Source organism: Lithobates pipiens, unplaced genomic scaffold (assembly GCF_037356315.1).
Source record: "Lithobates pipiens isolate NorthernLeopardFrog02 unplaced genomic scaffold, aLitPip1_a1.2 Scaffold_35, whole genome shotgun sequence".
Taxonomy (NCBI): Eukaryota; Metazoa; Chordata; class Amphibia; order Anura; family Ranidae; genus Lithobates; species Lithobates pipiens.
The window spans coordinates 22,173,152-22,199,417 of record NW_027507811.1 but is presented as its reverse complement, the minus strand read 5'-3'; the positions used below and the strand labels follow the sequence as shown (position 1 = coordinate 22,199,417).

Here is a 26,266-nt window from a genome sequence, read left to right as displayed (position 1 = left end):
GCTGAGTAAATCGATACCCAACATGTCACGCTTCAAAATTGCGGCCACTCATGGAATGGCGACAAACTTTTACCCTTCAAAATCTCCATAGGTGACGTTTAAAAAATTCTACAGGTTGAACGGGCTAGAATGATTGCTCTCACTCTTCCGATCGCAGCGATACCTCACATGTGTGGTTTGAAAACCGCTTTCATATGCATTCGCTTCTGCACGCAAGCTTGGCGGGACAGGGCGCGTTTAAAAAAAAAAAAAATTCTTATTTATTTTTTTTTTTTCACTGTTCTTTTAAAAAAAAAAATGTGTGTCACTTTTATTCCTATTACAAGGAATGTAAAAATCCCTTGTAATAGAAAAAAGCATGACAGGTCCTCTTATATATGAGATCTGGGGTCAGAGAGACCTCACATCTCATATTTACACTAAAATGCAATTTAAAAAAAATTTGTCATTTGAAAAAAATAAAATAAATAAAATGTCCCTCTAAGAGCTATGGGCAATGACTTGGAGACAGGTGAGGGGCTGGGGGCGCTATCTTCCCCTCACTCGTCTCCATGTCAGGCCAGGGACAGGTCCAGATCGCCGTCACGGACCTGGCTCCTAACTTTTTTAGCTGGCTCCCAGATTCCAAGCAAATTTGTCAACCCCTGCTGTATACAATTTGCTAATTATTTAACTTTGCATAAATTGTTAGTACATTGGATTGCTCGCATTAGCATGGGTCTCACATATGGGTTAGTGCCACCTCATGGCTGGAGGTCACGTTATTTCTCCAGTCCCCACACCAGAAGCATCCAGTCTTATCACCTACCAGTGACACCTGTCCTGGCACTGACTACAGAGACCTTTTTGAGGGGAATAGAGCTGAGCCCCGGTTGTTCTCCACCAGCTCTTCACAAAACTGCATTGTACACTTCACCATGATGTCCAACCCAAAGAGGAAAACCACCACAGGAGGACCTGCACATCACGGTTCCAGGCATGCTTCATAGGAGGGTTCTGTTCTGCAGCGGACCCTAAGTTAAGAACCCAGACTCTCAGTAAAGTTCTCAAAGTGCCAAGCTACCCCCTACCAACAGAAACTCCATCAACGGTCACCACAGTTCCCTCTCATGAATTGGCTGCTTCTCCTTCTTATGAAGCTTCACTTTATACACTCAAAGGTTAATTGAATTGTACATTTCATTCCCCAGGTTCAGTGTCTGTTACTTACTTGTGTCCAAAGGTGGAGAAATGTCATCCTGTTCACTCTTCATAATCATCCCGACCTCCTCCATGGACGGCTGATCACCCCCCACATACGTCTCTACTTCTTCTTCTTTAACCTCAGCTTTTATATTAATCCGTTCTTCACCCTGAACCCCAAAATAATAGAAAATATTTATTAAAGCCGAACTCCAGGCAGATATAAACGACACAAATGTGTTTTATTTTCATAAATCTAAGCAGTATAAGTTGTATAATGTGGCCTGGTATCAGGCTCTTTCAGTATCTGTGCATAATAGCTAAGGGACAGACAAGACCGGTAGGCATTACTAACCTGAAGCAGAGCTAAAACCAGGTCTACTGCCCATGTCCTCAACACCATGGAAGCCAGGGACCCACCCCCTAGGGGCAGATGATCACCTCAGCCTGGACTTACAGGAACCAAGGAGCAGCATTACGTCAATTTAAAAAAACAGAAGGAGGAAGAGGACCCATGATGACATATGACTAGACTTAAGGCCCATAGAAGGAAGAAACATTAACTGATTCAAACAGCAAAAAAAAAGGGAAGGGGGGTGGAAAATATGAGGTGCTCAAAGAAGGAGCTGCAAATGAAGATGGGGGGTGCAGACAGCAAAGGCTGCAATTCATACATAGTAGTAGAAGTATTAAAACAAGAGACTACATAGAAGAATGCCATCTCACTAATTCTGAAATATTTCTGTGCTCCAGACACAGAGTCCACCTACCTGATGATGGTGAGGGATGATGTGATCTTCCTGTGGGGAATCCCGGGAATACAAAGGTACACCCTCCTCCATACACTGCTGAGCTCCACTCATTAATGTCTCTTCTTCTTCCCCTTTAATCTCAACTTTGATGTCTTTCAGTTCTTCACCCTGAACCTCAAAGATGACAGAACACATTTGTAAAATGGAACAAGAGATTACATAGAAGAAAGTTCTCATAGCTTAGAATTATTTTTGAGTTCTGGTTGCTCAATCCCACTTACCTGATGATGGTGGGGGATGGTGTGACCTTCCTGTGTGGAATCCCAGGAATACAGAGGACGGGGACATCTCTCTGGGGGGTTGCCATTACTGGATCCATCTGTAGGAAACACACACACTGACTGAATACATTGTTTCTATGTGTTTATCAGATGATGGGGGATCTAGGTGGAGCCTCCGTACTGCTCTCTCCTTTACAATAAAGTCTCCTCTTACCCGGTGATGTGAGGGGCGGCTGATTGTCCATCATGACGTCCTTGTAGAGATTATTTTTACCTGATGTGAAGGTCTACATATCCCCGATCATCAATCTATATTCATAAGCAGTTACATTATTTATTGTTCGTTACTCACCCGTGCTCATATCTAGAAAAGGTTTCTCCTCTTTAGTTGTCACTATCATCCCAACTTCCCCTGTAGACTCCTGAAAACCCATCTCAGTCGATTCCTCTTCTTCCTCTTTTTTTACATACATCTGTTCTTTATGCTAAGCCATTAAAAAAAAATATAAAAAAAAATGTGTCAACAAATAGGTTGAAAGAAGAGTATAACCTCATACAGTCTAGAGTCACTTTTTGTGTTCTTCCCATCTACCTGATGATGGTGGGGGATGGTGTGATCTTCCTGTGTGGAATCCCAGGAATACAGAGGACCACCCTCCTCCATAGACAGCTGAGCTCCACTTATCAGTGTCTCTTCTTCTTCCTCTTTAATCTCAGGTTTGATGTTTTTTAGTTCTTCACCCTAAACTCCAAAAATGTGTAAAAAGAAACAAGAGATTACATATTGGAATGTGTTCTCATAGCTTAGAATTCATTTTTAGTACTTGTGGCTCACTCCCACCTACCTGATGATGGTGAGGGATGGTGTGATCTTCCTGTGTGGAATCCCAGGAATACAGAGGACGGGGACATCTCTCTGGTGGGTTCCCATTACTGGATCCATCTGTAGGAAACACACACACTGACTGAATACATTGTTTCTATGTGTTTATCAGATGATGGGGGATCTAGGTGGAGCCTCCGTACTGCTCTCTCCTTTACAATAAAGTCTCCTCTTACCCGGTGATGTGAGGGGCGGCTGATTCTCCATCATGACGTCCTTGTAGAGATCCTTGTGTCCTTCTAAATACTCCCACTCCTCCATGGAGAAATAGACAGTGACATCCTGACACCTTATAGGAACCTGACACACACAATGATACAGTCACCATCCAGACACATCCCTTGTCTGTTACTGGATAATGTCCCAGAATTCCCGGCACCGCTCACCTCTCCTGTCAGCAGCTCAGTGATCTTCTTGGTGGATTCTACAATCTTCTTGTCATTATTTCTCCTGTGTTTCAGGAAGTGAGGTGAAGGCACTCTGAAGGTTAAATGGTCACCAGACTTCCCCAGGTGAACAGTCTGCTTTGAAAAAGCAACAATATTGTTATGTGACCTCCCAGAATCCTCCTCACCTCACCGATTAGGTCTGTGTATTATTAATGGAGATAGAAGTGATGTCATGTGACCTACCAGAATCCTTCTCACCTCACCGGTCGGCAGGTGGTTGATGGTTGATCCCCAGGGTAAGGTTTAAAGTAGAAATCCACCTAAGGCCTAACTAGTCTTTAGAGAACACCCAATAATGACTGTGAAAGCCGGGAGCCATGTCATCACCCATAGACTCCCATGGTGCAGCCATTGTCAGAGGTCCCTCTTCTCCTCTGCAGATTTCACTGGATGGCACACAGAAGCTGGATCACATGACCAGACCAGAGAGGGTTGAAAATAGGTAAGTATATACAGTACACCTTTTTTTTCTTGCACAGGTTCGTTAATATAGGTGTTAGGAGGGGGAGGCAGCATTTTTAAGACCAGCAAGGTTTTAGATGGAATTCTACTTTAACCACTTGCCGACCGCCGCACGACGATGTACGTTGACAGAATGGCACGGGCAGGCATATGGGCGTACCTGTACGTCCCTGCCTTCCCGCGGGTGCCAGCGGCGGTCAGTATCCGTTCAGGAGCGATCCGGGATGAGGGGGCGGCCATTCGTTCATGGCCACCCCCTCGCGATTGCTCCTGACGAATGGAAGTGAGGCGTGACATCACTTCCTCTCCTGTAATGTAAACACAGGCAGAGGAAGTGATGTAATCTCTCCTCCGTGTCGGTATTTTTCGTTCCGGCACCGAGGAGAGAGGATCGGTGAGTTGCACCAACACGACACTACACAGTAGAACATGCCAGGCACACTCTCACCCCCCCTTCACCCCCGATCACCCCCCAATCACCCCTGCCCCCCCAGTCACAGTGACACCAATTGCATTATTTATTTATTTTTTTGCATTGGTGTCATTTGTGACTGTAATAACTGTTAGGGCAGTTAGGGTTAGCCCCCTTTAGTTCTAAAGTTACCCCCCTAACCCCCCCAATAAAGGTTTAACCCCGTGATCACCCCCCGTCGCCAGTGTCACTAAGGCTGGGTTCACATTGCAGCGGTTTATGAGAACGGACGTGATTCGCACCGCACTGCAGTGCAAATCACATCCGATCTCTGTGCGATTCGAGTTCAGCCATACAGATAGTATGGCTGAATTTGCGCCGCACCCACCGCAAATTCGCACGGGACCCTTTTTTGGTCCGCAGCAGAATCGGATCGCATGGGTGTTCACACCATGCGATCCGAGTTTGCAGATCGCACTGCGATATGCGAACTGATCTGGGGGTGTCATTAACATTTCACTGACACTCCCAGCAGTTCGCATAGGGCAGTGTGAACTGCCGCCGGGAGGCATGCGAAGCAGGAACCCGCCGCGGATTCGTGGCGTTCCTGCATCGCTCCAGTGTGAACCTAGCCTAATAAGCGATCATTTTTCTGATTGCTGTATTGGTGTGACAGGTGACGCTAGTTAGGCAGGTAGGTATTTAGGTTCGCCGCAGCTTTTTATAGCACTAGGGACCCCCATATACTACCGCATAAAGCCCCCTGATTGCCCCCTAGTTAACCCTTTCACCAGTGATCACCATATAACTGTTACAGGTGACGCTGGTTGGTTAGTTATTTTTTTATAGTTTCAGGGCACCCGCCATTTATTACCTAATAAAGATTTAACCCCCTGATCACCCGGCGGGTGATATAAGTTTGAGGGTCAGATAAGGTCTGCGTCGCCCCAGGCAGCGTCAGGTTAGTGCCAGTACCGCTAACACCCACGCACAAAGCATACACCTCCCTTAGTAATATAGTATCTGATCAGATCTATATTAGCGTCGCCAGCAGTTTAGGTTTCCCAAAACGCATTGTTAGCGGGATCAGCCCAGATACCTGCTAGCACCTGCGTTTAGCCCCTCCACCAAGCCCAGACCAGCCCACCCAAGTGCAGTATCGATCGATCACTGTCACTTACAAAACACAACACACATAACTGCAGCGTTCGCAGAGTCAGGCCTGATCCCTGCGATCGCTAACAGTTTTTCTTGTAGCGTTTTAATACAGTCGCTGACAGCCTAGGTGCTTTTTTACCTGTGAGTCTCACTAGTGTACCCCTAAATTTAGGGGTGTCTACTTTCCAAAATGGGGTCATTTGGGGGGGGGGGTTGTGCCATCTTGGCATTTTATGGCCTTCAAAACTGTAATAGGTAGTGAGGAGTGAAGTCAAAAATTTACGCCCTTAGAAAGCCTGAAGGCGGTGCTTGGTTTTCGGGGCCCCGTACGCGGCTAGGCTCCCAAAAAGTCCCACATATGTGGTATCCCCGTACTCAGGAGAAGCAGCAGAACTTATTTTGGGGTGTCATTTCACATATGCCCATAGCATGTGTGAGCAATATATCATTTAGTGACAACTTTGTGAAAAAAAATAAAAATAAATAAAAGTTTGTAATTTTCCCGCAACTTGTGCCAAATATAAAATATTCCATGGACTCAACATGCCTCTCAGCAAATAGCTTGGGGTGTCTACTTTCTAAAATGGGGTCATTTGTGGGTGTTTTGTGCCATCTTGGCATTTTATGGCCTTCAAAACTGTGATAGGTAGTGAGGAGTGAAATTAAAAATGTATGCCCTTAGAAATCCTGAAGGCGGTGCTTGGCTTTCGGGGCCCCGTACGCGGCTAGACTTCCAAAAAGTCGACCACATGTGGTATCCCCGTACTCAGGAGAAGCAGCAGAATGTATTTTGGGGTACAATTCCACATATAACCATGGCATGTGTGAGCAATATATCATTTAGTGACAACTTTGTGTAAAAAAAAAAATAAAAAAAAAAAAAAATTTTTTTGTCATTATTCAATCGCTTAAGGCAAAAAAATAAAATATTCAATGGGCTCAACATGCCTCTTATCAATTTCCTTAGGGGGTCTACTTTCCAAAATGGGGTCATTTGGGGGGGTTTTGTACTGCCCTGCCATTTTAGCACCTCAAGAAATGAGATGGGCAGTCATAAACTAAAAGCTGCGTAAATTCCAGAAAACGTACCTTAGTTTGTAGATGTGACAACTTTTGCGCAAACCAATAAATATACAATTATTGACTTTTTTTTACCAAAGACATGTGGCTGAATACATTTTGGCCTAAATGTATGACTAAAATTGAGTTTATTGGATTTTTCTAATAACAAAAAGTAGAAAATATCATTTTCTTTCAAAATTTACGGTCTTTTTACGTTTATATCGCAAAAAATAAAAATCGCAGAGTCAGTCAAATACCTTTAAAAGAAAGCTCTATTTGTGGGAAAAAAAGGACGCAAATTTTGTTTGGGTACAACATTGCATGACCGCGCAATTACCAGTTAAAGCAGCGCAGTGCCAAATTGTAAAAAGACCTCTGGTCATTGACCAGCAAAATGGTCCGGTCTGAAAGTGGTTAATATCCTTTCAGTCATGTGACTCTGGGTCTCTTTCCACCTTCGCTGATGAGATCATATGATCCATACAAAACTTTGATCTCTGTTTCTCAACTCCAGTCCTCAAGGCACCTCAACAGGTCATGCTTTCAGGCTTTCCATTATTTTGCACAGGTGATTTGATCAGTTTCACTGCCTTAGTAATTACCACAGCTGTTTCATCTGAGGGGAAATCCTGAAAACATGACCTGTTGGGGTGCCTTCAGGACTGGAGTTGAGAAACACTGCTGTAGACTGATAATATAGCGGCATCGCTGGTCATTTGAACTTATAGACAGGTACAGATACATTTTTATCCCTCCGTCCAAAAGTGAGGGAGGTTTACAACTGTGTCTGTGTTGTGTTAATAAATACCTAATATATTCATGGTGAAAACCACGAGTGCCTAAACTAAAAAAAAAAAAAAAAAACTAAAATAATAAAAACCTTTATTTTATTTTTTATACACAAAAGAACAAACTAGCAGGTGCGCTGATCAACAATTTGGTATAGCCCTCCAGCTGGCTATTGGTGATAGACAAGTCAATGGGGGCTGATGCTCTCTATGGATCCTCCGGGTGGCAGGAACACATCTAGACAAAACACAAAAGAAGGGTGCGCAAAGCCGCCCTAGCAGCGTCACTCGGCTTTAATGTGGTTAAGGTAAAAACACTACAAATGATAAAACTCACATTGTGTGTAGATAGATACAACATAAGGATTCCACCGTGGCCGCACTCCAAGACCTGAGGAAGGAGGTCATGCCTCCGAAAACATGTTGTCATGGCAACTGTGTGATGTCCTGACTCTCTTCCCCCCTGTATCCTGCTCATGTGGGTTTGTGTGTCCTTGAAGAGCAGCACGGGCTGGACCGGACGCATTAGTATCTGCGCATCGAGCGTGGTGGTGGATAGCCTTGGATGTGCTGCCAGGATCCAGGCAGCTAGGTTGAACGTCCTCGGCTCCCCCTTCCCCTGTCGGGATCTTGAGGTGGGTATAGGAGTGCGGCCACAGTGGAATCCTTATGCTGTATCTATCTACACACAATGTGAGTTTTACCATTGTAGTGTTTTTAACTTTACCATATTAAAGCCAAGTTATACTTGGGCGGCATTGCGCTCTCTTATTTTTTATAACAATTAGCGTGACGTTCTATTTATGGAGATATTATACGTCCATATAGTTGAATATATGGCTCTATACCATATATAGGTTATATTTTTGTATTGATTATAATATACAGTATATATGTTTGCAGTCATATGTGTATATCATCATCTGTTTGAGATAAAATACACCACAGTGACTATGGAGGAAGAGGACGGACATGACGGGGGGGGGGGGGGGGGTTACTAGGTGTAAATATAAAATAATATCTCATTACCGCCTCTAAAGCCAGTTCCAGCAATGTCGCCTCTCTACTTCCTCCCGACTCACCTTTGACCTGGAACTTCCTTTTTTTAGACCCCCCCCCCCCAGTTCCAGCAATGTCTCCTCTCTACTTCCTCCCGACTTACCTCTCACCCGGAACTTCCTTTTTTTTTAGACCCCCCCTCTATCACTTCCTGTTCATATGTTACCTCACTTCCTGTCTGCACCTGATATCCCTTCCTCCCCATTTGTGGCATCACTTCCTGTGTCTGTGCAATCATGCTCTTCCAGTCGTGCTTTTTTTGCACCCGATATACGGTTGTGCTCATAAGTTTACATAACCCAGCAGAATTTATGATTTCTTGGCCATTTTTCAGAGAATATGAATGGTAACGCATGACAACACCGCTTCTCTGATTAATACTCTATTTGCCCGGCCCGTACATTTAGGTGGACAGCCATGCAGACATCCCAACCTGCAAAAACAAATTTCAGGGAGGTGGCACTTTGCGCCCGCAATCACAGTTCTTCTGGGGAATGGGGGTGGGGGCAATGTTTTTTTATTTTTAATAATTGATTTTTTTACAATTTAATTAGTTTTTATTTATTTTTTTCACAATGCTTTTTTTTGGGGGGGGGGGGGGGGGCAGTGGACAGTGTTGGTAGGGCAGAATTCTTTTACAATGTTTTTTGGGGGGCTTTGGTGAGATGTCATGGGTCTAAACAGACCCCTGACATCTCCCCTTTGAGACAGACAAAGGGACTGAAGACACATTCCCCAGTCCCTTTCTCAGCACTAAAGTTAAGGATGAATGAATAGGAGACAGAGGCTCCTGTCCATTCATAAGCTGAGCAGGGTAAACACAGTTTATTCTGCTCATTTATCATAGGAGCGATCTCGCTTACTGTGTCTTATTACTAGTTCCCCCCACAGCTGGTGGGAGAAGAGAGGGGAGGAGCCAGCTGCGGGGGACAAGGGGGGGGGAGTACACAGAGCAGCTGGGGTTGATTTGTGATCACAGCTGTCCCTCCAGCCACATCGATCTCCCAGTATAGCTTTTTAGCCGTCAGCCATGGAAGGGAGAGAAGGAGAAGCAGCTACCAACTAAAAATCTATACAAAGGAGATTGTGATCACAGCTGATTCCCACCACAACGATCATTCCCGGGACATCGGGAGGCGCTTGCAGGAGGTGTGCAGGAGCAGCTGCAGAAATGCAGGAGTCTCCTGCACCCTCCGGGAGAATTGAGATGTCTGGCCATGTCTTGGTAGATTTGCCGTTGTGCCATACTCTTTCCATTTTCGGATGATGGATTGAACAGAGCTCCGTGAGATGTGCAAAGCTTGGGATATTTTTTTATAACCTAACCCTGCTTTAAACGCCTCCACAAATTTATCCCTGACCTGTCTGGCGTGTTCCTTGGCATTTGTGATGCTGTTTGTTCACTAAGCCCTTGTACACACGGTCGGAGATTCCGTCGGAATGTGTACGATCGGACCGTTTTGTCGGATATTCCAACTGTGTGTGGTCTACATCGGACTGTTTCCATCGGAGTATCCGACGGACCAAGTTTTCCAACTTGTTGGTAAAATTTTCCTACAAAATGCTCCGATCGGACATACTCCGATCATGTGTAGAGAATTCCGATCGGACAAAGTGCCACGCATGCTCAGATCAAATTCCTAGACCAAAGCTATTGGCTACTAGCATGAACGTAGTCCCATCGTAATGAAATAATGTCATCACGTCGGATTTTCCGACAACTTTGTCCGACCAAGTGTATGCAACAGTTTCGGACAAAATCCGACGGACAAAATCAGACAGACAAAATCCGACGGATTTGGTTGTCGGAATCTCCGACCGTGTGTACAAGGGCTAAGTCTCTCTAACAAACCTCTGAGGACTTCACAGAACAACTGTATTTATACTGAGAATAAATTACACACAGGTGGACTAATTAGATGACTTCTGAAGGCAATTGGTTCCACTAGAGTTTAGTTAGGGGTATAAGAGTAAAGGGGACTGAATACAAATGCACACCACACTTTTCACATATGTATTTGTAAAAAAAAAAAAAATGAAAACCATTTATTATTTTTCTTCCACTTCACAATTATGTGCCACTTTGTGTTGGTCTATTACATAAAATCCCAATAAAATACATTTACGTTTTGGGTTGTAACATGACAAAATGAGGAAAATTTCAAGGGGTGTGAATAAATGTTCAAGGCATTGTAGGGGCTGTCGGGCCTATGCTGACCTTCCGCTTCCTACTAGAAAGACCTTGAGGGTTTTGGGGGGTGGCCAGGTGTAGGTTTGACTGACCCAATCGATGGTCTCTCTTTGGTGTAACGTCGCACGCTGTGGGGGAACCCCTGTCTTCTGCATTTCCACTCTATTCCCGACCCTAGGTGTGGGCCCGATACAGCTTTAAAACTATTGGGGATGTGTTCTTGGCAGGGGCCCTGCGCCCCTTCCAGGATCTCAAGGCTAATATTAACTCTTCTCCAAGGACAAGTTGATGCAGGTGACATTTTTACACAGGGTCTATTATACCCCCCCAGGGGCTGCACAGGATTTACCTCCAGAGATCGTAGTAATGTCCCAGGTGTGGCAATGCTGAGGGAACGTACATTCACATCTTCTGGAGATATCCAAGGATTGTTCGGTATTGGGAGGAGGTGGTGAACCTCATTAACCACTTGTTGACTGCTGCACCCCAATATACGTCGGCACAATGGCAGCGGTGGGCAAATGGGCGTACCTGTATGTCCCCTTTTATTGGCGGGGCTAGCGCAATGTCCGCCAGTGTCCCAGAGCCACAGAACGGGAGATGCCTATGTAAACAAAGCATTTCCCCGTTCTGCCTTGTGACATGACAGAGATCCACTGCCCCCTGTCATCAGGAGCAGTGATCCCTGTCATGTCAGTGGTAGCCCATCCCCCCACAGTTAGAATCACTCCCTAGGACACACTTAACCTCTTCATTGCCCCCCTAGTGTTTAACCCCTTCCCTGCCAGTGCCATTTACACAGTAATCAGTGCATTTTTATAGCACTGATCGCTGTATAAATGACAACGGTCCCAAAACAATGTCAAAAGTGTCCAATGTGTCCGCCATAATGTCGCAGTCACAATAAAAATCGCAGATCACCACCATTACTAGTAAAAAACAAATAATAAAAATTCCATAAATATATCCCCTATTTTGTAGAGGCTATAACTTTTGCGCAAACCAATTAATATACGCTTATTGCGATTCATTTTTTTTTAACCAAAAATATGTAGAAGGATACGTATCGGCCTAAACTGAGGGAAAAAAAAAGTTTTTTTAAATATATTTTTGGGGCATATTTATTATAGCAAAAAGTAAAAAATATAGTTTTTTTTCAAAATTGCTGCTCTTTTTTTGTTTATAGCGCAAACAAAATAAAAAAACGCAGAGGTGATCTTAAAAGAAAGCTGTATTTGTGAGGGAAAAAAAAAGACGTCAATTTTGTTTTGGTATAACGTAGCGCGGCCGCGCAATTGTCAATTAAAGCAATGCAGTGCCGAATCGCAAAAAGTGCTCTGGTTAGGAAAGGGTGAAGCGGTTAATGGTCGCCTCCAGCTGGCTCTTCCGGTCTCACCCGAAATGGCTTTATTGGGAATTCAGGATTACGAGCAACAGCCTAGGTTCACTAAATTACTGCTACTGCTACTTACCGCTACTACGTACCTTTTCTTTTATGCCAAACGAGAAATTATTCTTAGATGGATTGGCCATTTCCCTCTCTCTGTGGGTTCATGGGGAAAAAACAATTAATGCTACCCTTCCTCTATATAAGTTAACCTACATTGACAGGAATTGCCCCAAGAAATTTGACAAGGTGTTGCAGCCATGGACGAAGTAGGCTAGGCACCCCCCTTTTTTTTGGGTGCTTTGCCTTGGGCCGGGGTGGTAGCATCGCCTTCACACTGTCTCTGCTGGGTCATAATTGGGCAATAAGATTGGCGTTTCCACAACTCTGTTTTTTGATGATTATCCTCTGCTTGAAGTATACCCATGGTATAACTGTTTGTTTGTCAGTGTAGCTGCTGTGTCCTTTGCTCTCGTTATAACTGTCAATGCATAATATGTTTTGTTCTTTGATGCTGTCCATAACCTGTACTCTGTACCATTTTGTTCAATAAAGGAACATTCTGATTGTTAAAAAAATAAATAAATAAATAATAATAACTAGTTGCCCTTTGAGTGCCATTAATTGTTAATGGCACACCAAACACAGAAGCAAACATACCTTTTGCCATGTTAAAAAAAAAAAAAACGAGTGGCAAATGCTGCAAAACACACAGTAAAATACACGCAACCCACAAAACGCCAACATGTCTCATGAGCCACATATATGAAATCAATGGGCTGCCGTATGCGTGTCACAGGAAAAACGAGACACAAAACGTTCGCTCCCACTATGCTAGATGTAAATGGGGCCTGAAAGTTAAATTGGTGCGATAACACAAGAACAATGAGGCTCCGTTCACATCTGTGCGTTCCCATGAATTTCAGAAATGAGCTGCACCAAAAATCGCAGCAAAAATCGCACTCTAAAAATGTGTGATGAGTGAAAATGTTGCAAAACACCCCCCCCCCCCCGCAAAAAAATAAATAAAACGCATGCGAGTTTCCACTATGCAGAGTTGCGAACAGGGGGTGGACAACTGATTGTTTCTGTCCACTCCCTCCTATGTACTTGTATAAAGGTGACCATACACTATACATTCTGATTGTATATTGTGTATTTAGCGAGAAAGGTGATCACTGATTGATTGCATTTCATTTTAAAAAAATGCAGCTGGAAGGGTGGATGATGCAGGATGTGTGCTAATGAGGTCAGCTGGTCAACTCCTTCTTGTGTCCATGACCTATAGTCTGTAAGGAAGTAAGACCGAAACAATAGATACGTTTGGAAACATGGATTAAAGACAGCAAGGTACGTGTCTGGATTTTATGGAAAGCTGCACAGAAAGTACATGAATGCTATATTGGTACATAGGGGAGCTGGGAGTAGGAGGGTGGATGATGCAGGGTGTGTGCTAATGAGGTCAGCTGGTCAACTCCTTCCTGTGTCCAGGACCTACAGTCTGATCAGGAAGTAAAGCCTCGTACACACGGTACAATTGTTGGCAGGGGATTGTCTGTTGACAGACTGTTGGCCTAAAATCTGACCGTTTAGTAGGCTCCTTCAGACAATTGTTGTCAATTTTCTGCCAACAAATATTGGATGACATGCTAGTAAATTTTGTCGGCGGACAACGGTCTGTTGTCAGATTTTCTGATGGTCAGTACACAAGTCCGTCACGCAAAACTCAAAAGTACAAACACGCATGCTCGGAATCAATGCTCACCAAACACAAAATTAGCAGAAGAGGCCCAAAGGGTGGCGCTCAAGAGCTGAAATTCATAGTACGTCACTAAGTTCATGTTTGTTGGACGACAATTGTGTACCATTAGTATGCAAGACAAGAGCCTGGCACATGCTCGTTGGACAATGTCAGCCCTTCTCTGAGCTGGCCGCTTAGCTTTCATCTAATTGCCAGCTCCGATCTCTCCACAGTGACTCACCTGTTGATGATATCCTGCTCGTCAGTCTTGCCTACTTAAGCCATCCAGCCCTGATTATCTCTGCCTTTGCCTTGGTCACATCTCTAGAGACGCTCTCCTGTGTTCCTGTTAAAGACTTGCTTGGCTGACATTCCTTGTGGCTCCACATCCTGATTACTGTTCTACTACGCTCACCTCAAAAAGCCTCCAGTTCCTGTAAATTCTTGGGCTGTTTTGCATGAACTGCACCTTTGAGATCTCCCCAGAGTGGGTCAATGATATTGAGGTCAGGAGACTGAGATGGCCACTCCAGAACCTTCACTTTATTCTGCTGTAGCCAATGACAGGTCGACTTGGCCTTGTGTTTTGGATCATTGTCATGCTGGAATGTCCAAGTACGTCCCATGCACAGCTTCCTGGCTGATGAATGCAAATGTTCCTCCAGTATTGTTTGATAACATACTGCATTTATCTTGCCACTAATTTTGACCAAATTTCCTGTGCCTTTGTAGCTCACACTATCAGGGCTGGGCTCAACCCTTCCTTCTCTGAGCTAGCCGCTCAGCTATCGGGTAATTGCCAGCTCCTATCTCTCCACAGTGACTCACCTGTTGATGATATCCTGCTCGTCAGTCCTGCCTACTTAAGCCGTTCAGTCCAGATGATCTCTGCCTTCGCCTTGGTCACATCTCTAGAGACGCTCTCCTGTGTTACTGTTAAAGACTTGCTTGGCTGACATTCCTCCTGGCTCCAGATCCTGCTTGCTGTTCTACTACGCTGTTCTCTGACTCCCTGACGTTTTGGCTTGTCTGACTATCTGTTCCGGTTCTTGAACTCTGGCTATGTTTTGACTACGTTTACTCTGTTTACCTCTTTGTTATTATTATTATTAAACAAGTGTGATTTAACTGTACGTCTCTCTCAGTCTGATTCATGGTTTCTGACAGCCACCAATCGTATCGTGTGTACAAGGCTTTAGACTGAAGCAATAGATACTTTGGAAACATGGATTAAGGACAGTAAGGTACGTGCCTGTATATTTTCTGGAAAGCTTTGATATTTTTGCAAAAGAAATGACATGAATGCTCTATTGGTACATAGGGGAGCTGGAATTTAGGAAAAAAAAAGTGAACTTTGCCTTTAATTTTACATAAGTCTTTCAAGAATCTTACACAAAGAAAAGAATATGAATTTTGAACACAGTAACATTTTAACGGTTAAATCTTGAAAGATATCTTTGTAGCATATCAGGTTTTTCAGGACAAGGAAAAGGAGCTATATTTTCAGGTTCATAGCTTCGTCTTGGAATCCAGTCCACTTTGAGGTCACCAGCCGCCAAAGAAATTGAATCAGCTAAAATATCAATCATAAATTCTTGAGTGGTACCGTCATACATTTTTGCAGCAATCCAGTCTTTCTTGGCCTTACTGTAACTGTATCTGTATTTAGGAGTATGTATTGGTGCGCCACCGGATTTTGGTTTGATAACAACAGCTTTCTCTCTGCCAACATTTCGATTGTAATCTAACGCGGAAAGTTGTGTACGTGCTACCATACCATCTATTCCAAAACGATGACGTTTTTTAGTTCTATATTTCAATGTCATACTATGAAATACCTCTAAATTTCCAGCGTGGCAGAAAGTTGACAAATGTTCAAGGTCTTTCAAAATTCGAGGATCATGAACAATGTCCTTCATTCTTTGATGGGCTGCAGATCCCTCCAAAAGCCAAACATGTTCCTCTCCCTCATTGTCCAACATTTCTTCATGGCTGCATTGTTTGTAGAGCTGTCCATCTGTCCATGAATGAATGTTGCTCGCATGAAACACGAGGGACATCCACTTTTCTTTTAGCAGCTCCACATTATGCTTGCAAGTGCTAGCACACCACCATAAATGTTTTTTAGCAGGAGACACCCAAGCTGCCAGTTCACGTGAATTTCTCCTCTTACTAGCTTGGTGCAATTTGTTTCCTATCGATTTTGCAAAGTGCCACACATAAAATTTGTGTATTATTGCTTTATGCTGCTCTTTTAGAAGTTTTCTAATACTGACATGACGATCGGTAGCTATGACTTTAATCTTCACATTATCATCTTTCAACCGTTGGAGAGCTTTTACAAATGCGTTTGTTTCTAAAGACACTGAAGAGACCCCCGTTTTACTTTGCTCTACCTGAAAATCAACTATTTTGTCAGTATTCAGGTCTAGAAAGGTATAAGTGCAATATTTGTTACTAAATCCAGGTGAGTCGCATTGTCCATCACCTGCCAGAGCAACTGTACGCTGTCCAATTTTGGTTAAGACATCTTTGCGTTCTTCATACCAGTGACGATTGATGATCGGAAAAAGGTAGAAATTTTGATTTTTATAATAAGTGGCTTGCGAAATTCCACATAGCCCAAGCAAATAGAAAAAATTGGAAACTTTATCAAAATTCGAACCACTGCATAGAATAGAACCGGATATCAGAAGATTTCCTGCAGGCATTTTTCCAACAAACGGTTGGCTGCTCCACAAATGAAATGTGTGGCGTTCACTGCAGTAGCCTTTTACAACTAATGCGGAGCCAACAAGATATTTTTTTATTTTAATCAATCTTCCTTGACAATTTTGGTTAAATTTGCATTTGCTGTTTAGTAATAGCTCATTTAAGCAACTCTCAAACACAATAAATTTCCTCTCAGTTGCTAATTTTGTATCGGCTTTGTCTTCTATATGAATGAAGGAAGCATCGGGATCAGTGGGATCAATTAGATAATCTTCTTTCATTTCTTGTAAATATTCCTCCTCCTCCTCCTTAACACTTGGACGGTAACTCACATCTTGTAATGCCTTTTTGGGTTTTGCATTATCTTCAGTTTCGGAATCTCCCCAAAAACGAATAGTGGATAGATCAGTGGTTCTACGATTCAGACTATCCTCTGCGACAGCTTGTTCAGTTAAATAGGTCACTGGCGGTGTACTTGGTTGTTCTGGACCATCAGCCTCACAAAATGGTGATTGCAATAACAAATCTTCCCCACTTTGACTCCATTTTTTTGGTTCAAAAAATGAATTTGCTCGAGTCAAAGGCGTGAGCGGAGGAAGACTTACCAAATCACACTGAATGCCAATAGAATTTTTCAATGTGGTAATGGACACCTGTACGTTTTTATTTTTTTTCATAAATAATTTATCAATCTGTATTGCTTTATGTTTTTGTCCTGGGAAGTATTCAGTGCTCGCGCCCATTGTCGTTTTTAATTTTTTTGGAGATCCTTTTTTTTTACGTCTTTTTGAAAATGTAGTTAAACTTTCTCTGAAAACATCTGATGTAGAAACTTCAATTTCATCTGCTAGGATTTCTAGGGACGCAGGATCAGTTTGATAAATGGGTTCTGAATGCTGCGCTATAGATGAGGTGGCTTCCCCCTCTGGTGAGTCCGTAGGTAGAAGAAGACCATACAAGCCACTTGACGCTTGCGAGATTCCAAGGAATGAGGAGGACTCCTCACTCCTTGCTTCACCCTCAGGTGGGTCAGTGATCAGTTTCTGTCGCTTGCCGTAATTGTGTTCATAATGTTCCGCTATTTGGGGTTCAAGAGCAGGTGGCATTTTAAGGGTCGGTATGGCGTCAAAACGTAAAGAAAGGCCCTGTCCTCCCATTACATAGTAGTTCTCTGTGAAATGTTTGGAACAAACTCTAAAGGTTTTACTTCCCGTTTGGCGTATACGCGTGACGTGATACTCAAGATCATTCTGCCGTATATTCATATTCTGTAGCCAAAGTCTTAGTCTAGCCTCCTCTTTAGGGAAACTATACAAAGCAGTGTCCTTTGTACGCCAAGAAGATGAACATCCAGGAACAAAACAGCTAGGCATTCTGAGAAAAAAAAAATTATAAATATTTAGTATATTATTAATTGTAAAAAAAAAATTAAAAAATCTTTTTTATTAATATTAAAATATATATATAAAAATGTAATCATTATATTAATATATATCCCAGGTCCTGACCAATGTTATGGTTCCTTTAAGGGGATTCCTCTGCAGTATTGCAGTCAGGGTTCCTCAGTGGTGTGGCATATGCATGGGTTTAAGCAGAGATGGAGGAAGAATACTCCATAGTGTAAAATGCTTCAACAGGTTTATTTTTATTTAAATGATGAAGTCACGTGACCCGTGACGAACACGCGTCGGGACACAGCGACCGGAAGTGACGTAGACAGAGCCCGCAGCTCGTTTATACACTGTTTGTACAGACTGTTTGTTTGTATTTTTTAAACCTTTTAAACAAAAATAAACCTGTTGAAGCATTTTACACTATGGAGTATTCTTCCTCCATCTCTGCTTAAACCCATGTATATGCCATACCACTGAGGAACCCTGACTGCAATACTGCAGAGGAATACCCTTAAAGGAACCATAACATTGGTCAGGACCTGGGAACCCCACACTGAAGGGAAAATTCCGCTAAAGGATCCCAAAGCTGTCTATATACATGCTGTTACCTTACAGCGGTAAGGTAAGGGGACATCCATTACTGGTATATACGGAACCACGGAGGTTATATCCCCTTCCACCAGCACCACTGCCCTTCCCATTGCAACAGTTCCACATTGTATATCTTGTTGAAGAAGTCACACCCTATGCGATTTTGAGAATAATCGCAGCACTTTGCACCCGAAAACGGACTGTTATCTGATACACTTATATTTTTTGTCACCTAATTACCGTCTATGTTTGAAGGTTTGCCTATGCGCACCACAGCAGAACACCTGCACTTTATGCGATTTTAGGATCGCAACACACTGCACTTTGAATGTTATACTGTGTTTTTTCTTATTTTCATTATTTTTATGCTGTAGATTTTATACTAATAGTAACGAGTATTATTGTCTAATTAGCCACAGTGGCACAGTGGAACACCTGCACTTTATGCGATTTTACGATCGCAACACGCTGCACTTTGGATTTTATATGATTTTTCACTATTTTATGTATTTATGTTGAAGATTATTAGTAGAAATGAGTGTTGTTGTTTAAATTAGCCACACAGGCATACCCTTTTATTATACCTATATTGTTTGCTGCATATTCCCTTATTGTGGATTTTATATATTGTTTTTACCAATAGATATACTTTCCCTATGTACAGCGCACCACTACCTTTCCTATGCACTATTTCCCGGGGTTCAGATATTTCCCTTCCAGTGTGTGCAGCAGTACCTTATCTCCCTCTATTTCCTTGACATGGCGCAGGAATAACCTCTTTTTTCCACTAACTCAAATAACCATTCCTTACATCCAAGGTATGCAGAATTCCATCTCTGAATGCACAACACATAAATCATGAAGCAGATGCGCTACAGCAGAAGAAGACCACACCAGGTGCCCCTACTGTCAGCTAGGAACAGGAAACTGAGGCTGCAATTGGCACAGGCTCACCAAAATTGGACAATAGAAGATTGGAAAAACGTTTCCTGGTCTGATGAGTCTCGATTTCAGTTGTGATATTCAGATGGTAAGGTCAGAATTTGAACTAAACAGCATGAAAGCATGGATCCATTCTGCCTTGTATCAACGGTTCAGGCTGGTGGTGGTGGTGTAATGGTGGGGGGGATATTTTCTTGGCGCACTTCGGGATCATTGGTACCGATTGAGCATCGATTAAATGCCACGGTCTACCTGAGTATTGTTGCTGACCATGTCCATCCCTTTATGACTACAGTTGTCCCCATCTTCTGGTGGCTCCTTCCAGCGGGGTAATTCACCATGTAACAAAGCTCCAATCATCTCACCACTGGACAATGAGGTCCCTGTACTCCAATGGCCTCCACACTCACCAGATCTCATCCAATAGAGCACCTATGCAATCTTGTGGAACGGGAGATTGGTATCATGGATGTGCAGCCGACAAATCTGCAGTGATGCTATCATGTCAATATGGGCCAAAATCTGATGGAAGGAAGGTTTCCATCACATTGTTGGATCTACGCCATGAGAAATGAAGGCAAAAGGGGGTCAAACCCGGTACTAGCAAGGTGTACCTAATAAAGGGGGTGATGAGTGTACATGTGTTCATTCATGTGTGTGAATATCAGCATTTCTTGGAGATAAAAGACGTCACAGTGACTATGAAAAAAGAGGACAGACATGACGGAGGATTACTGGGTGTAAATATAAAATAATATCTTATTACCTCCTCTGCTTCCAGTTCCAACAATGTCTCCTCTCTACTTCCTCCCCACTCACCTCTCACCTAGAATGTCCTTTTTAGACCCCTTACATCACTTCCTGTTCATACATTACCTCAATTCCTGTCTGTATATCACTTCCTGTCTGCACCTGACATCACTTCCCCCCCATTTGTGCCATCACTTCCTGTATCTGTACAATTACGCTCTTCCGGTCGTGCTTTTGTTCCACTCAGTATATTTAAGAAAGACCATCTGGAGAGTAAAGTCATTAAAGTGGGGGTCCCCTCTATTTTCAGTATGTGACCATTTATAAGATAACACTGCAATGGTTAAAAAATAGGAGCCACTAACAATATAGGAAATTCAGGGAGTAGAGGATAACATAGATAGTATTCTATATCTGCCTATTACTTAGTTAATTCCCTTATAGTTGTACAGGCTGACTAGCGGCTCAATGTGGTGACCTCCCAGACCTACAGCGTGAACCCATTTGGGGTAGGCTGGATTGGGCCATCAAGATTTGAACAAAACCTATTTTATATGCCTTTACAATGTTTTTTATTCCTGTAGCAGCCATAATTCTTTGCAGGGCGGCCTTGACTTATTGGGCTTACCGGTTACCTCTGCTTGGCTTGTTCTTCACATCTAGGGGTTCCCAGGGTTGATACCCAACAACTTGGACACTGACACGAATAAAGTCCTTTTGAAAGGTTTTATTTTGCAGGGGTAAAATCCAACAACACAGTCTCGTATGGGAACAGAGGGCAAGAGCGAAGAACTCAGGAACCTTGAACTACATTCTCAGACAGATCTCCCCCCACCATCCACACTACATTCTCCGACAGCTCTCCTCCCACCATCCACACTACATTCTCCAACAGCTCTCCTCCACCATCCACACTACATTCTCCGACAGATCTCCTCCACCATCCACACTACATTCTCCGACAGCTCTCCTCCACCATCCACACTACATTCTCCGACAGATCTCCTCCCACCATCCACCCTACATTCTCCGACAGCTCTCCTCCCACCATCCACCCTACATTCTCCGACAGCTCTCCACCATCCACACTACATTCTCCGACAGATCTCCTCCACCATCCACACTACATTCTCCAACAGATCTCCTCCACCATCCACACTACATTCTCCGACAGCTCTCCACCATCCACATTACATTCTCCGACAGCTCTCCTCCACCATCCACACTACATTCTCCGACAGCTCTCCACCATCCACACTACATTCTCCGACAGCTCTCCTCCCACCATCCACACTACATTCTCCCGACAGCTCTCCTCCACCATCCACACTACATTCTCCGACAGCTCTCCACCATCCACACTACATTCTCCGACAGCTCTCATACCATCCACACTACATTCTCCGACAGCTCTCCACCATCCACACTTTATTCTCCAACAGCTCTCCTCCCACCATCCACACTACATTCTCCGACAGCTCTCCACCATCCATACTACATTCTCCAACAGCTCTCCACCATCCACACTACATTCTCCGACAGCTCTCATACCATCCACACTACATTCTCCGACAGCTCTCCACCATCCACACTTTATTCTCCAACAGCTCTCCTCCCACCATCCACACTACATTCTCCGACAGCTCTCCACCATCCATACTACATTCTCCAACAGCTCTCCTCCACCATCCACACTACATTCTCCAACAGCTCTCCTCCACCATCCACATTACATTCTCCGACAGCTCTCCTCCCACCATCCACACTACATTCTCCGACAGATCTCCACCATTCACACTACATTCTCCGACAGCTCTCCTCCCACCATCCACACTACGTTCTCCGACAGATCTCCTCCACCATCCACACTACATTCTCCGACGGCTCTCCTCCCCCATCCACACTACATTCTCCGACGGCTCTCCTCCCCCATCCACACTACATTCTCCGACTGCTCTCCTCCCCCATCCACACTACATTCTCCGACAGCTCTCCTCCACCATCCACACTACATTCTCCCACAGCTCTCCTCCACCATCCACACTACATTCTCCGACAGCTCTCCTCCCCCATCCACACTACATTCTCCAACAGCTCTCCTCCACCATCCACACTACATTCTCTGATAGCTCTCCACCACTATCCACACTACATTCTCCGACAGCTCTCCTCCACCATCCACACTACAGTCTTTGACAGCTCTGTTCCACCATCCACACTACATTCTCCGACAGCTCTCCTCCATCATTCACACTACATTCTCCAACACCTCTCCTTCGCCATCCACACTACATTCGCTGACAGCTCTCCCCCCACCATCCACACTACATTCTCCGACAGCTCTCCTCCACCATCCACACTACATTCTCCGACAGCTCACCTCCACCATCCACACTATATTCTCTGACAGCTCTCCACCATCCACACTACATTCTCTGACAGCTCTCCTCCACCATCCACACTACATTCTCCGACAGCTCTCCTCCACCATCCACACTACATTCTCCGACAGCTCTCCTCCACCATCCACACTACATTCTCCGACAGCTCTCCACCATCCACACTACATTCTCTGACAGCTCTCCTCCACCATCCACACTACATTCTCCGACAGCTCACCTCCACCATCCACACTACATTCTCTGACAGCTCTCCACCATCCACACTACATTCTCTGACAGCTCTCCTCCACCATCCACACTACATTCTCTGACAGCTCTCCTCCACCATCCACACTACATTCTCCGACAGCTCTCCTCCACCATCCACACTACATTCTCTGACAGCTCTCTTCCCACCATCCACACTACATTCTCCGACAGCTCTCTTCCCACCATCCCCACTACATTCTCCGACAGCTCTCTTCCCACCATCCCCACTACATTCTCCGACAGCTCTCCTCCACCATCCACACTACATTCTACGACAGCTCTGCTCCACCATCCACACTACATTCTCCGACAGCTCTCCTCCCACCATCCACACTACATTCTCCGACAGCTCTCCTCCACCATCCACACTACAATCTCCGACAGCTCTCTTCCTACCATCCACACTACATTCTCCGACAGCTCTCCTCCACCATCCACACTACATTCTCCGACAGATCTCCTCCACCATCCACACTACATTCTTTGATGGCACTCCCTCACTGTCAATGCTATGTTTTCTGATAGTTCACTCCTTACTGCAGTAACCTCTCTAGTGTGCTCCTCGCAATGAATTTACTGCAACATTCTTATGAGTGGTCTATAAGTGTGCTTTTACCCAAATGACTACCAGTGTGGCCATTACTTTTTGATGACCGCCAATGTAAAGGCTAAATTCACCTTTAAAAAAAAGTATTAAATGCACATCTTTTGTGGGAAAAAAATGTTTTTTTCACAAGAGCCTGTGGAGCATTGCACCTGCCATTGGTGGACGCAATTTCAGGCTCCTGCACACACTGCCTGCAGCTCTGTGCGGGCTTTCAGTTACAGAGCTGTAGGCAGTGTGAATCTACTATGGGCATGCTGATGAGCATGCTTATGGTCAATTGAAGCTACAAGTCTGCCTGATGTGGTGAAAGATGGGATTTGTAATTCATCCATTCACAGATTGCTGTGAATGAATGGCATGGCTGTGTCCCACAAAGCCACATGGTTTGGAAATGTGATAGTGGGTATGGGAGGAAAGAACCCTTGTCCACTGTCACAGGGAGGGAAGTAGGCTCTGGTGGCAAGAGGAGAGGGAATAGAATTTTACAACCTAAATACAGGTATAACATGTAACTTTCTCCTAAAGGTGAACTTAGCCTTTAACCACTTCAATGCAGGACACTTTCCCCCCTTCCTGCCCAGGCCAATTTTCAGCACTGTCGCACTTTAAATGCCAATTGCCCGGCCATGCGACCCTGTACCCAAACAACATTTTTATAATTTTGGTGTTATTTCATTACCACTGTTTTTTTTTATTTTTTGCTCAACAAGTAATAAAAGAATGAAAATTTGGGAAAAAACTAAAAAAAGTTTTTCTTTGTTTCTGTTAGAAAATGTTGTATATAAGTAATTTTTCTCCTTCACTGATGAGGTGGCACTAATGATGCAGCACTAATATGAAGCACCGATGGGCATTGATAGGTGGCACTGATGAGGAGGCACTAGCAGGCATTACTGTTGGGCACTGATTGGCACCTCTAATGGTTACTGGCAACCCTGTTGGTCATCCTTTGTGGGGGCTGCACTGATAATCAATCAGTGCAGCCCCCTCCCCCCGTCTCCTCTACTTGTGTCTGTCAGTGTGAGTGGAGGAGAAACAGCTAAACGATAAACGGCTCTTCCTGATTACACTGTGATTGGACACAGCTGATCACATGGTAAATAGCCTGCATCAGAGGCTATTTACTGAGATCAGTGATACAATGGGGTTGATTTACTAAAGGCAAATCCACTTTTTTACTACAAGTGCACTGCAAGTTCACTTGGAAGGGCAGTCAGTACTGAAGTGGACGTGTCGGTAGTTCAGAGGACGGTGTCAGTAGAGCAGTGGATGTGTCGGTAGGTCAGAGGATGGTGTCATTAGAGCAGTGATGTGTCGGTAGGTCAGAGGACGATGTCAGTAGAGCAGTGGACGTGTCGGTAGGTCAGAGGATGATGTCAGTAGGTCAGAGGACGGTGTCAGTAGAGCAGTGGACGTGTCGGTAGGTCAGAGGACGGTGTCAGTAGAGCAGTGGACGTGGCGGTAGGTCAAAGGACGGTGTCAGTAGAGCAGTGGACGTGGCGGTAGGTCAGAGGATGGTGTCATTAGAGCAGTGACGTGTCGGTAGGTCAGAGGACGATGTCAGTAGTGAAGTGGACGTGGCGGTAGGTCAAAGGACGGTGTCAGTAGAGCAGTGGACGTGTCGGTAGAGCAGTGGACGTTTCGGTAGGTCAGAGGACGGTGTCAATAGAGCAGTGGACGTGTCGGTAGGTCAGAGGATGGTGTCTTTTGAGACAGAAAAGAGACTGAGGACAGAGATTCCCCAGTCCCTTTCTCTGCAGCCCCAGCTGCACTGAACAGTGAATGCCAGCAGGAGAGGAGAGGGGAAGCAGTCAGAGCTGTGGGGGGGGGGGGGGGGGGGAGTAAAGACCATGGGGCCCGGGAAGCAGAAACAAGAGGAGCAGAGACAGGAGGGGTGGTGGGGGCAACATTTACTGGTACCAATCCCCTGTATTTTCCTCCTGAGGCAGCCGAATGCTGGCAGGAGGGAGAGGAGCAGAAGCCTACTTTCAGCTGCTCTAGGAGGAAAATAAAGATAGATCCCTCAGATTAGGGTGTGCCTAGGCACCTCCGGCACACCCTGCGTGCACACCTATGCAAGATTCCCACCTGTTAGCTAGGTTCCATCACACAGCAGAAGCAAAAAAAATGTTACGTCACATACTTTCAATGCAAAACATGACGTCACTTTCACACCTGCAAATCATATAGTGTTTCCATATATTTGTCCAACCCCTGTATGTAAGAAGGTCCTTCACTTACTACTAATGTAAGGGTGGGAATCTTGATTGAATGCAATGGGTTAGTGCATTTTTTGCAGTGATCCTTTCTGCATTCAGTAGGCTTTCTGCATTTTGCATCAGAGCACAAAAATAACAGGCAGACCGGGCTCCATGTATTGGTGTCATTGCTAGTATCTTGCCCATGTATTCAGAAAATTGCCCTTGTATTGTCACAGTTGCTCCTTTGTTTCCTCATTTATGTTTAGTATTGATAATGTGTTACCCCCTTTTGTTACACACCTGCTGTCACATTTGCCAGCTTGTTACCCACATATTGGACAATTTACATGGTGCCAAATATGTACAGTGGGGAAAATACTTATTTGATCGCCTGTATAATTTGTAAGTTTGCCCACTTACAAAGAAACAAAGGGTCTATAATTTGCATCATAGGTGTCATTTAAATGATAGAGACAGAATATCAACCAAAAATCCAGAAAAAAACCACAATTCAAATGTTGCTGTGAGTAAAATAAGTATTTGATCACCTACCCAACAATAATTCTGGCTCCAACTGACCGACTACAGTAGGTTCTCATGTGGTACACAGG

General features: G+C 44.3%; 2 protein-coding genes across 33 annotated transcripts in view; both read right to left on the bottom strand.

The window, feature by feature from the left end:
- LOC143956163 (uncharacterized) overlaps positions 1-26,266 on the bottom strand; it is a 309,704-nt gene that overhangs the window by 38,113 nt on the left and 245,325 nt on the right. For 9 of the 32 annotated variants that reach the window (XM_077466294.1, XM_077466280.1, XM_077466307.1 and 6 more), the window contains 4 exons: positions 2,568-2,700; positions 2,216-2,313; positions 1,953-2,108; positions 1,211-1,352 (listed from right to left, as the gene is read on the bottom strand). The exons of 2 other annotated variants lie outside the window; for them this stretch is intronic. In XM_077466294.1, coding sequence (XP_077322420.1) covers positions 1,211-1,352; positions 1,953-2,108; positions 2,216-2,313; positions 2,568-2,700 — 529 coding nt within the window. Of the gene's footprint in view, positions 1-1,210; positions 1,353-1,952; positions 2,109-2,215; positions 2,314-2,429; positions 2,701-2,807; positions 2,958-3,060; positions 3,159-3,274; positions 3,399-3,484; positions 4,409-26,266 lie in introns of those variants that run through there. 21 more of the 32 variants (XM_077466291.1, XM_077466293.1, XM_077466296.1 and 18 more) reach the window with 21 other exon arrangements.
- Positions 15,151-20,288, bottom strand: LOC143956188 (uncharacterized). Its single transcript, XM_077466344.1, has 2 exons — positions 20,213-20,288; positions 15,151-17,893 (listed from the first exon to the last, which is right to left on the bottom strand). The coding sequence occupies exon 2, from the start codon at positions 17,890-17,892 to the stop codon at positions 15,238-15,240; it is 2,655 nt and encodes an 884-aa protein (XP_077322470.1). The 5' UTR covers position 17,893; positions 20,213-20,288; the 3' UTR covers positions 15,151-15,237.

What these genes read in the sequence shown, in the direction of transcription:
- LOC143956188 (XM_077466344.1), bottom strand. Translation starts at nt 17,892, where the DNA reads ATGCCTAGCTGTTTTGTTCCTGGATGTTCATCTTCTTGGCGTACAAAG.